Source organism: Solea solea, chromosome 15 (assembly GCF_958295425.1).
Source record: "Solea solea chromosome 15, fSolSol10.1, whole genome shotgun sequence".
NCBI lineage: Eukaryota > Metazoa > Chordata > Actinopteri > Pleuronectiformes > Soleidae > Solea > Solea solea.
The window spans coordinates 21,067,102-21,080,002 of record NC_081148.1 but is presented as its reverse complement, the minus strand read 5'-3'; the positions used below and the strand labels follow the sequence as shown (position 1 = coordinate 21,080,002).

At 40.2% G+C, this 12,901-nt stretch overlaps 1 protein-coding gene across 1 annotated transcript in view; it reads right to left on the bottom strand.

Annotated features, from left to right (window-relative positions):
• The window catches only part of LOC131474304 (protein bicaudal C homolog 1-like), a 67,484-nt gene that overhangs the window by 44,369 nt on the left and 10,214 nt on the right, over window positions 1-12,901 (bottom strand). The window contains exon 2 of the mRNA XM_058652103.1: window positions 2,751-2,797. Coding sequence (XP_058508086.1) covers window positions 2,751-2,797 — 47 coding nt within the window. The remainder of the gene's footprint in view (window positions 1-2,750; window positions 2,798-12,901) is intronic.

Genomic DNA, 12,901 nt, shown 5'->3' with positions numbered 1-12,901 from the left:
ACGGGCAGGAAGTCCAATTTGGAGTTTTCATTTTCATCAACTTCAAGGTGTTTCACACACACTCCATCCAGATTCTCTCAACAATACCGCTCCACAGTCCGCGCTGTGTTTATTTTCCTGGCTTTAATTGAGCGTGTGTGGTGATCACGCTATCAGAGGGGGAGGGGGAAATTACGCCAAGTTTGGCCAAATGGAAATCCTACAGTAAAAACACCATTTTAGCACTCCTCCTCCTCCTTTCATGCTCTCTTAAACCGCCTGCCAACGCAAACAGCCGCACACTCATTTAAAATTCAACCTTTGGTAACCACAGTCTTTTTTAAATGAGCTGTGACAAAGAATAAAACTGTAGATTTCAAAAAATCATCACTCGCAAAGTGGAGACACCGGCAGAAGCGGCGTTTAGTCCGAAAAGGCATGGGGATAGGACGTCTTTTATGTTACAAATATTCTACAGACAAAAGGGAGGTGCAGATTAACTCATTTCCAAACAGCAGAATCCGAAGGCGCCAGGTTTGCAGCGCTTGGTTTTTGAAAACTGCTTCAGGCAGAATTTAATTGCCTTCTTCGTTTGACATTTAACTCAGCGTCCTAACCTCCAAAACCAAACACGGAAAATAGACAAAAAGAGGGGAACGCTAAAACAAACCACTGCCCATCATTTATTTCATTACAGACCATTAACAAACTATAGAGGGATTTAAACAGACTCAGGAAACTGACATTTAAACACAAAGAGGAATCCACACAAAAAAAAGAACCACATCATTAACAAGACACTTCCATGAGCTGCTGAAACTGGCATCGGACTAATGGTGAACTCCATTTTCAGTATCGTGTGATCAGTCTTTTCTTGGTTAATTTCAATACACAAATTCATTTGTCATCTCGACTGACACTGAAACCAGATACGCGCGCACACACACACTTTAACAGGAGTAGTTAGGGTTTAAATCATTTAAATGGGGTGTATCAAGATATTTTATGGTCCGAATAATGAGGCTAATTTTTGCTGCACAAATCAAATAAACTGTGTCAAGACGAGGGTCGGGCAAAACATTCAGTTATTTTCTGATAGATTAACAGTAAAAAAGACATTTGGCACTCGACATGTTTATCCATCACACGCCATCACACGCCATCACCGGGGAGAGCGGCATTCATTCTGCAGCATGACAACAACACAAAGAACTGTCTTTGGTGACAAGACGAATAAAAGGAGTCCTCTGAAACATAAAGTTCCCACAGAGTCATGGTCTCCAACATCACGTCAGTTTTGTTTTACAGGAAGAGACAGAAGACACTTTAGCTTAAATCAACAGAAAACCTGTGTTTAGTTCTCACACAGCTCACCTGCCAACTCAGTGCTCCGGCTGAGTGACTTGGGTAGAATATCCAATTATGAATTTTGTCAATGTTTGAATATGTGAAGCTTCAATATTTTCCTCTGTTGTGGATTTAAAACTAGACGGAGCATTACCACACAAGATTCCATCAGCTACTCTACTCTGACGCCAGGATGAGAACCTAAGTGTCTGATTAGGCAGGTAACGCATTGTTTAACCCTGTAACACCGAGCGTATCGCAGACGACACCGTAATTATGCGACCGTTTGTGCTATCGGAAAAATTCCAACTGCTTCTGAAAGCTGAGAAGTTGCACGTCAAAACCAACGCGTGGTTACTACGGTAATTTCACACTCACTGTTGCAGGAAGCCGTTAAAACCAGCGCCCTTTTCACCATAGAGGAGAGAGTTGGGCCTGTAAATGTTACTTTAAACTGGTTTTACACTGTTCAAATTTCAAATTTAAAGACAAAATCTGGTATTCAGTTACAACTACAGTGTTTTTCTTCATTTTAGATTGTTAAAACACTATTTTAACATGCAGTATATAGCAAATAACTGTCAGATATTGAAAGTTAATCTGGAAAAATGGGCAAAAGCACTTACTCACAGGACATCTTCTGGTCCTTTTATGGTTAAAATAAGCAAAACAAAGTCCAGACGGACATTTGGAGGCTGAAGTGTTAAAGGGTTAAATGAACATAGAACAATTTCAAAGCCAGAACAAATTAATTTGCAGCAAATTCCAACATGAAAATTATTATTTTTGTCAGTATTTTGAAAAACGTGTGCATGTACAGAGATGCACAGGTGGCGTTTCAAAGATAGCACCTGCTCCTATTTGACTTATTGAGGCATTTTTAATGACAATGATAATAGTTTGATAAGCTTTATGTTGCTCAGCTATAGTTATGATTAGTTTTAGAATAAAAACGTGAGGAATGAACATTTGAAAACGTTTTCTTTGTTCGAGACATAAAGGGTTTGGTTAAAATCCTTCCTTGCAGCTATAAATTGTAGAAAAGAGGCAAATCATTGAGGCAAATCAAAGCTGAATGTACTTAATTCATTAAAATCAGCGACAAAGAAGTCAGTGAGGCAGAGCCAAACTGATCAGGTCTCCGTTTAACAGCTCTCTCTCTGGCTTTTTTTTTTTTAAACAGTGGAGATGATTTCATAAGTTACGGTACATTATGTAAGACAGACAGAGCCAACACTGTTGTGTCAGCTGTGTTAAGAGGATCAGAGCCCTGCAGCGAATCCACGTCAGTTTTGTTCTATCGTTTTTGTTGTTTTGATTTGTAATCATGAGCGACCGGAGGAGCACCCGACATCTGTTCCCATACCAAGAGACTGGGCTGCACAAGCAAACACAAAGTCCAAAATACAGACTACACTACTCACCTTCTGGAAGAAATCCTCCCCGCCGTTGACTCTCCCCTCAGAGGCGGCTAAAGTGAGAAAGAGAAGGACATAAAAACATTTATGAATCCACGGAAGATTTGAATATCCAGCGTAACCTCAGCGTAGCCAAATCACACATGGGCGATCTGGTTCTCCTCAAAGTGTCACAGTGCTTTCACTCAGAGCAGTGTTTATGGTGGATCTCCATTTCTTTGGATGTTGCATTTGGCACTGCTCATTTTTCAGGAATGGCAAAGAGTCATTTTCTATAATCCCCGAGATTGGACACAGCTTCCGTGTAACAAATTGACGGATAAAGTTAAAAAATATATATATTTTACAGCAGGGTTTTAGACCACGCTCGCGTCCACTGGTGTCGCTTTCACACCTCTTCAGAAAACACTTTTACAAATGTCAAGTTCATCTTTCAACAAACTGTACGCGTCCGGCCTTGGGAACTACGGTATATAAAAACCAGAGCGCAGCCTGTAATTAAAACAAACACTGAGGAGAGCCCTGGTGTTTAAATGTAGTTCTCCAAACAGGTGAAACTGCCAAGAAACTCCCTCGGCTGATACAATAAGCCGGTTACAGACAGAAGACCAGCAACTAAGGCAAATCTGGCCCGTAGTCGCCAAGACACATCTGCAAATCCTTCAAGCTGCGGCATTGATGCAAAATACATATTGGCTCTCCAAGGATTCTCGTGTTCCTCTATCATTGGGGAGTTTAATGATCCGTTCTTGAGATGGATCTGTTGCGAATCTGGGTCACGCGCAGCGGCGGAGTCGATGTAGGTCACGCAGTGCAGTCGTAAACGCTGGTCTTTGAGCACAAACAAAAGTTATATTATTAGAACTAAAAGGGAAACCTCCTGCAGAGAGAGAGTAGCGCAATAGAACATTAATCAGCAACTATTTCCATCGTAGCTTGTTTCTTTTCTTACAAGAAATGCTCTTTAGCTCCAACTTTGTACGTTTATAGGGTTTTGTGGACTGTGGTGGCACAAAACCAATTTGTAAAGTAAAAATAGATTTGTTTTGCGACCCCTTGGTTATTATATAGCGAGTACATTAGTGTAGTGGATATTTATCACCACAGAAGTTCAGGGGGAAGGGGGTTTTATTTTGAAGAGGAGAGACAGAAATCTTTTGTTCTCACGATGACTTAAGACCCAGAAGACGTGAAGATATGAACGATTAAATATGTTTTCGATTTCAAAGCTAGTTCATCATGGCTGCATGCATGAGTCACACAAGATAATCCGGCAACAATCTTTGTAAAATGTTAATAATCCTGGTCCCTTTAGGAGGTATTTACTCGGCCAACTCTGTACGCAGCTTTATACGACGGTCACTACTTTAAACTTGGGTGCAAAAATTGTTGTTATCACTCTTCCTGTCAACACCTCATTTCAAAAGAACAAACCCAGAAAATGAAAAACCTCCACTGACAGGGTTTCATTTTCAAATACACCCAACATACTGGCCTACAGCGTTCCAGTCGTCATAGGCTTTTAACACGTGTATTTCCACAGGCTGTCAAGTAAACAAGTCCAGGCCGCAGTTTGTATGAAGACATGGTGAATCGGGCCAACTTGGCCCAAACAGTAATTCAATTTATAAAAAAATATTGTGTGCATCAAATGTTCAGCTCTCTATGACACTGATAATAAATGACTTTAAGGAATCGTAAGAGGGATGTTGATGAGAAAATGATGGACAGTGCAGGGTAACAGGATAGCATCACAGCATTGCAGAGTCTGTTTTCATGCAGTGGTCAAACGAAGGGAAACAAATATTCCAACCGCCAACTATCACCCGCCTGTGATATTCTGCCTAATGTGCATAGAGCCTCACTTTAAACAAGACACTGTCAAACTCAATACTTCCCCCGCAAAGTAAAGAAACAGACAGGCAATTCGCCGACCTCTGACTTATCCAATTATACCAGCGTTTTAATCGCATTACCTGCTCCACGGACACAGTAGTAACAGAAAAATTCCTACTGTTGTGGCTCCCATCGGGGAGGAGGATTAACAGATGGAAACTGTCACAGATGGTGAAATAAAGTTCAACAGTTTTGGATGCTTGTTCAGCTTTTTTCAAGAGTGTTTTTTTTTTTTTAAAGTTACACTAAATTTTCCAACAGCCTGAGGCTTACAGTGATGCACTCAATATGCATCCAACTTGTATGGTGTGGATAATCAGATGATGGATTATAAATAGCAGGAGCAGAAATGGCATGCAGTTACACTGATGTAGCCTTATACTGAATACACACTTAAAAGAATCAATCCTATAGCTAGAGAATCAAGTATTAGTAAGTATTTTAACATTTATCAGGTAAAAAGTGAAACAAAACAATTACTTTATTCAACAACTGCTTAAATCCTTTAATACATTGAACTCATTTGGTCATTAAACTGTTAGACTAGGTGGAATCTTTGAGATTCAGTACAGGGGCTGCAATTCTTCTGCATTTTACTTTTTTGAATGTTTGAAAGGCTTTTTTTTTTTTTTTTTTTTTTGTTTTAAATGGAATTTGCACGATAATTGAAATGCATTGGAAAAAGTTTGGAAAATATTAAATTTGGAGAATAACCACGGTGTTTCTTGGTGGTCTGACCTTATCCAAAATTAGGAAAAGACCTCGATTCAGGATGCATTTACTGTAAGAAACAAAGACGACGTCCAGGAACATCGAACAGCAAAGTGAGTCAGTTTAGCAGAGCAAGACGGTTGTCCTTTGTGGTGTCTATTCTTTCATCAACTAAACAGTCTGTCAGCAGTAAATGAATGACACAGGATACATGAAAAGTCAATTAAACATGTTCCTAATGATGTTGATGACACTGTACAACTCATGTTTTACTTCCACCTTCATTTAGGAGACTTATTTTGTATTATTCATAAAGCAAACAGGTCTGAAGAGTTAAAAAAAAAAGAAACATCCTCCGATGTACATCTGCCTGCGTTCTGAGTATGATGTCAGACAAAGTGCAGTGCACTTAATACTAGTTTGTCCATCAATTTTCCATTGCATCCTCCTTTTGATGGTCACAGGGAAACCTGGAGCCAATCAAGTCAGCAGTCCATTGCATGGCCAACAAACAGAGATGAACAACCATTCACTCACACTCACACCTACGGTCAATTCGGAGCAAATTATCCTAATCCTCAATCTGTTTCAAACTACAAGAGGAAGCTGGAGAACCCAAAGGCCCCTGATAGAGCCAATATCTGAACCAGTGACCTTGCGGTTTTGGCAACAATACTCGCCTCAGCACCACAGTGAGTACCAAATCTATTATTTCAAACTATCTATCAAATTGAACATTATTTTCACAGACACAAATGGATGTGAGGAGATAACTGCATGTTATCGCTCCCTCTTCACAGCAGATGTGCAACAATGAGTTTCAAGTTCATTTTCAAACCTCGTCCTACATGTATTTCACTTAATATTAGCCTCTAGTATGTACATTCACAGCCACTCTATTAGATACACTGACTAATAAGCCAATCACATGACAGAAAGTGCTTAAATGCAGTGAGGTACAGCATATAGACATAGTCTACAGTAGATGACCTGCTGAAATGCAAACTGAGCATCAGCATGGGGAGGAAAGGTGATACAAGTTATTTTGAATGTGACATGATGGTATTTCAGAAACTGCTGATATACTGGGGTTTTCACAAACAACCATGCTTAGAGTTTGCAGAGAATGTCCCGAAAAAGAGAAAATATGCAATGAGCTGCACTTTCCCGGGGGCGAGAACGCCTCGTTGATGCCAGAGGTAAGAGGAAAATGACCAGACTAATTTGAAATGACAGAAAGGCAACAGTCACTCAAATAATCACGAGTTATGATGGTATACAGACCATCATATGTGAATGCACAACATGTTTAACCTTGAAAAAGACCACACTGGGTGCCAATCCTGACACTTTAATAGGTGTCCTGTGAACCTAATGAAGTGCCTCTTAAATGTATGTATTATATTATATTATATTTCCTTCCTTTTCACTGCAAGTATTACATCAAATGAAGAAGAGATGGACATAGATATTAGAATATTTGTTTGATGATGAAGGTCAAGCTGTTAATGTGACAATTGATGATAACATTAAAAGGTACAATATGTAAAATCGCATGTTGCAGCTAAACATCCTTCATCTCACTCTTCCAAGTGTGTTGGAGATCTCATGTCGCCTTCAATTAGCATCAAAACCCCAAAGATGTTTAGTTTGTCCATTGTAAAAACATGGTGGTCCCAAATAGCGGCGTCCACAGAGCTGACTCAGCTCAGTGGTAGAGCGAGTCATCTTTCAACTGGAAGGTTGTGGGTTCGATTCCCAGCGCAAGTCTACGTCTTCATCCTCTTGGTCAAGTGGTGCAGCTTTGATCCAAATGCTACAGAATATTTGGCATCATTGTAGGTTACATGATTATCCCCAGTGAGTGCTGAACAACGATTTTGCCCCAAAATAAACAAATTAAAAACGTATTAAACTGTACATATTGTCTGCTGTGGTCCCGTGTCAGCTGCTAGATTAGATGCCTCAAAAATTACATTCCAGTCAAAACTGATGTCAAGAGTCAAACAAGACTCTGAAGTGAGAATTTCCGGAGGCAAATAAATACAATTAAACTTTTACATTGCTTTGGTGTTAAACCTTGCAACAGCCAAAAACTAAACTAAAACAAATAACGCAGCCGTGTTTGTGGCAAAGTGAGTGCAGGGAGCTGAAAGAGCTCAGATATGGAACATGCGTGAAAATATGAGCCATGTGTTGAAAGCAAAACATCCTGTTGGCGCGTGTTGTCAGGGTAAACTGAACATGGGAGCAGCCAAAGCAGAGACAGGAGGGGTACAGCGGCGCATCCTCTGGGATTTATTACAGTATGGAGTTCTTCTAAATCTGTGTTGAGCTACAGGATAGAAATAATTCCCGTTTTTCTTTTACATAGGATCACTTGCTCTAAGGCCACAGCTACGTGAAGCATTTGCAGCTACTAGAGAATCTCACAGAACAGACAAACTTCATTATCCAAAAGCATCAGTCCTGTTCCAAAACGGTGAACACAAGGTTTAAGTGTTTGATTTCATTGATCCCGTTTTTCCCTGGTTGTAAAAACAACTGACCCATCTCAACGTTGTAGGTGGGATTAACATGGAAAATGAAAACCAAAGAATTGATCTCTTGGGATGTTGAATCTGAAATGTTATCATCCTCTGCCAAAGCCAGAAAGCCCAGGCCAAAATAGATTAAAGTATCGGCTTCATAGATTGTATGGACTGTTCAATTGACATGACGAACATTAAAAGGTGAACTTCACCCGCTTTAAGTGCAATCTTGGGAATACTGCATAGTGAGGTTCTCCAAATCTGGTAAATTGCCCCAAGTGATATTTCTTGAGTCCACCCAAGATGACTGTGGTTGCTTAAAGAAATACACACTAGTAGGTCTTTCTCCCTATAGCAGAATGATAATGGAGCAGCGAGACCCTTCTTCAGTGCTGACACAGCTGACTGGCAACAACTTTTTTTCAGTGCCAGGAATCACCAAACTCAAATACGGCGGTCAACAAATTTACATTCTCGTCTTTGCAACGTCTGTGTTTACTTGTAGATTCGACTTGCCAACAACACGAGATTAGAAGGGAAGAAACAGAGCAGAGAGATCTTTTACATTTGCCTCTGGCTCATTTCTCAAAGCATTGACAGGCATTTGCCACAAAAATGCATAGCTCATGGCTCATTACTCAGATAACCAAGCAGCCTATTATTCTGTCTGCCAACCAAAAAAACCATGCTTAAATTATAGGCCTACCATAAATGCAATCGATGAAATTGCTGGAGTTGATGAGCACATCTCAAATATTCACACATTTATCAGCACTTGGCAGTTTGGATTTGTATCAAAGAGAAATCTGTGCAAGAAAATGCTTAATGGTGCTTTTTTTTGGACCCAGGTTATCTGAGGACAATGCGGTGCTCCTCCCTCACAGCGCAGCAGATTGTAAAGGCATCACAGCTGAAAATCGACACAAGACCCCTGAGCTTACATCACATGTTGCAATCAGCTCGAGCCTCTGGGCGCTTTTTTTTCCTAATACGGAACATTAAACTTGTCTACTGAGCTGACACAAAAAACATGGTGGTTGCAGTTAATTGGATCCTTTTGTTCTCGACATATAATAATTTCATGTACAGTATCTAATCACTGTCACAGCATGTAAATACAGAACCGAGAGAGGCTGCAGTGGAAAAGCACAAAGGGCTTAATGCTTACAGATGGGACTGGGTCTGGTATCAATTATTCTGTGGAGAGACCAACTTTCTGGGAGATTCCGTTGTTTTGACACAGAAGGAATGTAAACAGCGTGGATTTCTACAGTTACGGCTTCAATGCACACACACACACACGGCAATCAAACAAACAATAGTGGCATGGGCCCTAATAGACCAATCACAAGGCATTTCTGACATAAATGCTTTCTATCTAATAGCTACTTTCAGTTTTTACACTACCCCTGTTTTAAAAGGGTAAAGGCTGTTATTGGAGTTGACAAATCCACAGCGCCGTTCACAAAAAAACACAAGGACAAAAGCTGTAAGTTAATGTCAATGACTAATTCAGGGTTATTAGTCATGTAATAACCCTGAAAAATGAAGTGGGGAGTTTATACACCTGGTTTCGACAATATTTGCGCCACCCAAGAATTAGTAAGAGTGAAATCTCTTACGTCAAAGGACTCACTTCACAAAGAGAGGTTTTAAATTTCATAAAGTAAAAGAGCCCAGAAGCAGCAGCAGCAGCAGCAGCTAAATCTCCAAACTGCAGAGCCGCTATGATAAAAACCCCTGCACGGGCAATAATCACACAAGGATTTCAGGTGAAACGTTAGACATTTGACAGAAAAGTCAACGCAAGCATTAAAATTCTATTTCCCCCTGGATAGTGTTTCATAACAAACGACAAGTCCAATCTAGGAAAGGTTTGACATGTCAGTCCAACATCTGCAAACATGAACTAAACTTGTGACAGATTAGTATTAAAGCCAGACTTATGACCCCCCCCCCCCCCTCCCTCATCCCCAACTGAAAACAACTACAACTACTATGAAAGAAACTACATTACCCAAAGAAGCCGAGTACAGGGTTTCATCCCTTCATCCAGTGCACACAGCAGGTCTCAGCTGATTCAACACGAGGTGCCTCAGGGAGTCGCAGTAAGACCATGAAAACAGACGCACTCGTGCATCACAACAAACCCATTACGTAAGCACACATGCTCATTTCTGCAGGTCTGAATCTTAAAGGGATACTTCACAGATTTGTATTTAGCTTTGTATTACTAGAATAGGGATAGTAACTCTGAAATATTATGCTTCCCAACCTCAGTTTCCCCTGACTTGAAAAATATCTTCATTCTTTTCTTTGTTATGTGCCCACCAGTGACACTTGGTCCTGTTAGCACAAGATGGCGGACACTGTTTACATTCTGGGAATGAGGTCCCGCCCCCCCACAAGTGGGTCTAACAAGTGTTCCTTTAAATCAATTAAGGGAAGGTGAGAAAGGAAAATTGAGGATAATTTGATATGTCAATTATTTTCAAGATTAATTGAGAATTTATTGGTCCATAAAATGTCAGAAAATGTTGATTGTTGTTTCCTAAATCTCAACATGATGATGTTCTCAGATGTCTTGTTTTGTCCACAGACCAAAAGGTCTCAGTTTTAATGATTTATTTGTCAAATGGACCAATGAAAGCAGAAAATATTCACATTTAAGACGCTGAAAAAGCAGAAAGCTCGTTTTAATCATAAAAAATATCTTTCACAATAGTTCAATCGATCAATTAATCATTGTAGCCCTAATTCAGGATAAATTATGCTTTCAATACTGACTAGCATCTTATTAAAAGATATTTGGAAAGCTATTAAACTGCATTCCAATACAAATCCTGCTTGTATGGGACAAACCAAGGGCTGCATTGATGAAGTAATTAATCACAGTTATTAATTGACTAAATGAGCTGTCCATGTGAGTGTGTTTTTTTTTTATATAATTACAACAAGTTTTTCAGTTTTTAAGCTTCTTGAATGTGAACATTTTTCTGGTTTCTTTGCTCCACGCAACAAAGAAATCATTGAAACTGAATGAACTTGGGTTTGTGGACAAGTTAAGACATTTGAGAACATCATCATTTTGAGGTTTGTCAACAGTTGCTGACCACACCATAATGATGAAAATAATCCTTAGCTGCAGCCCTAGAAAAAACTGTTTTTCTTCAAATGATCATGTGAGATTATTCAATTACAGCCCACAGTACAACACATTATTATTCTGTAATGACACCTGCTCTCTTCAGAGCATTGTTAAAACTGGAGAATGGTCTGGCTGCATGTTATCATTCTCCTCCATGTCTGTTACGGTGTTGAATATAGTAATAGACATAATGAAGTTAACCTTTAACTTTTCAGATACAAAATGCGACAACTTCTTCCTTCTATCTAACATTATAATTAGCATTACAATACATTCAAACGACAATTTTGATTTCTCTAAGCAACTACATGCCTTTTTTTTTAAAAGACATTTCTACATTTCTTCAACTTTTGGTGAATAAGTTAATTCCTACAAAATCAAACATATGCGAGTGAATTTCTGTGCAAAGCAAGAGGTCACTTCTGCACCTATAACGGCCTCCTCTCAATTCCAGCAGTGTTGCTGGGCAACCTCGCTATCAAATAAAGTGCCAGATGCTGCTTTTTGGCAGAAAACAAGAACCAAGTGACCCCAGGGTCACGCAGAAAGACTAAAGAAAGAAAAAGTTAGAGATGGTCTCAGAGCTGTGGTGAACTTCTGTGAGGCTTCACTGTTTTTTTTTTTCTCCACTATGTCCATAAACATGTTTGGGTTATCATCTTGGGTGAATGCTGCCAAGTGATTACACAACACGGCATATTCCTCGTGCCTGGTATGCGTTAGATCCCCCATGGAGCAGAGGGAGTCAGTCTCGCTTAACAGGTCAGGAGTTTCAGTCCAAGCGTTACGTCGGAATATTGGGAAATCATTGACATTTCACATCCATCAGGATTTTTCAGCCAAAGCACCCACATGAGGAATTTGCACTGGATTTCAGTGATAAAAATTCTTTCCTCGATTACTGTACTTGATCACGCAGAGTAATGTCCACAGATATGTAATTCACAGGGTTGCAGGACAGAGCAGCACTAAGAAATCATTTGCAGATAATCTTGGATTGACTTTTAGGAGAATTTCCTGCTCCGACAATGTTGTGGAATGTCGGTGGAAGAATATTCTACGATATCTTGCTTAGAATTGAGATCACGATTCTGTGGCATGATTTTTTTCACAAATTGACAAAGTTATTGCACACATGAACAAAAGATTAGAAGCATTCAAGTGCCTTAAGTGACATTTGGTGTGTTTCCACTAGCTCGACTGACGTGACGCCATAACCAGGGAAAATCGTCACAGGAAGAGTCACAAGAATCAAAGCGAGTAGATCAGTTAAAAAGACTTGATAATCCTGAAAACGTGGGTTAATCTCCAACATTTAACAAAGGCGACAGCCCTGCTGAAAGCCAGCGATCGCGAGCCGATTGTGAACCCTTCCTCCTACGTTCTGTGCCGCTGCTTGTTAACTCTCAACTGCAGACTGGCTTCCTGCCTCCACTGAACCACGTGACGTAAAGGCGCTTCATGTGTTGATAGAGAAGGCAGCGACAAGGCTGCGTTTGGCGTGAGAATAGGATCGTTTTTTATTTTCGATACAGCTCAGGAAATAAAACGCAGAAGAATCGTTGTCATTTAGAAATGAGATCACGCGTAGTTGTGAATCGAGATTTTTTTAACGATGTATCGCGCAGCCCTCATTCTAAAAGGTGAGTGCAGAGAAGGCAGATCATATGAAAGAACAAACCAAAACCTGAGGTTATCCAAAGATAAACCCTGAAAGCTCTTGGGAGGGAGGGGGGAGTGGCTACGGGCTGGGTGGCGTGCATGCATTCGCATTTATGTCCCACGCCGTGAGAGCGCACGCGTGCCGTGTCGGACAAGGCTGCCCCCGCCCTCCCCCTCCACAGCAGCAACGTTTCTGAAATAGCGACCAC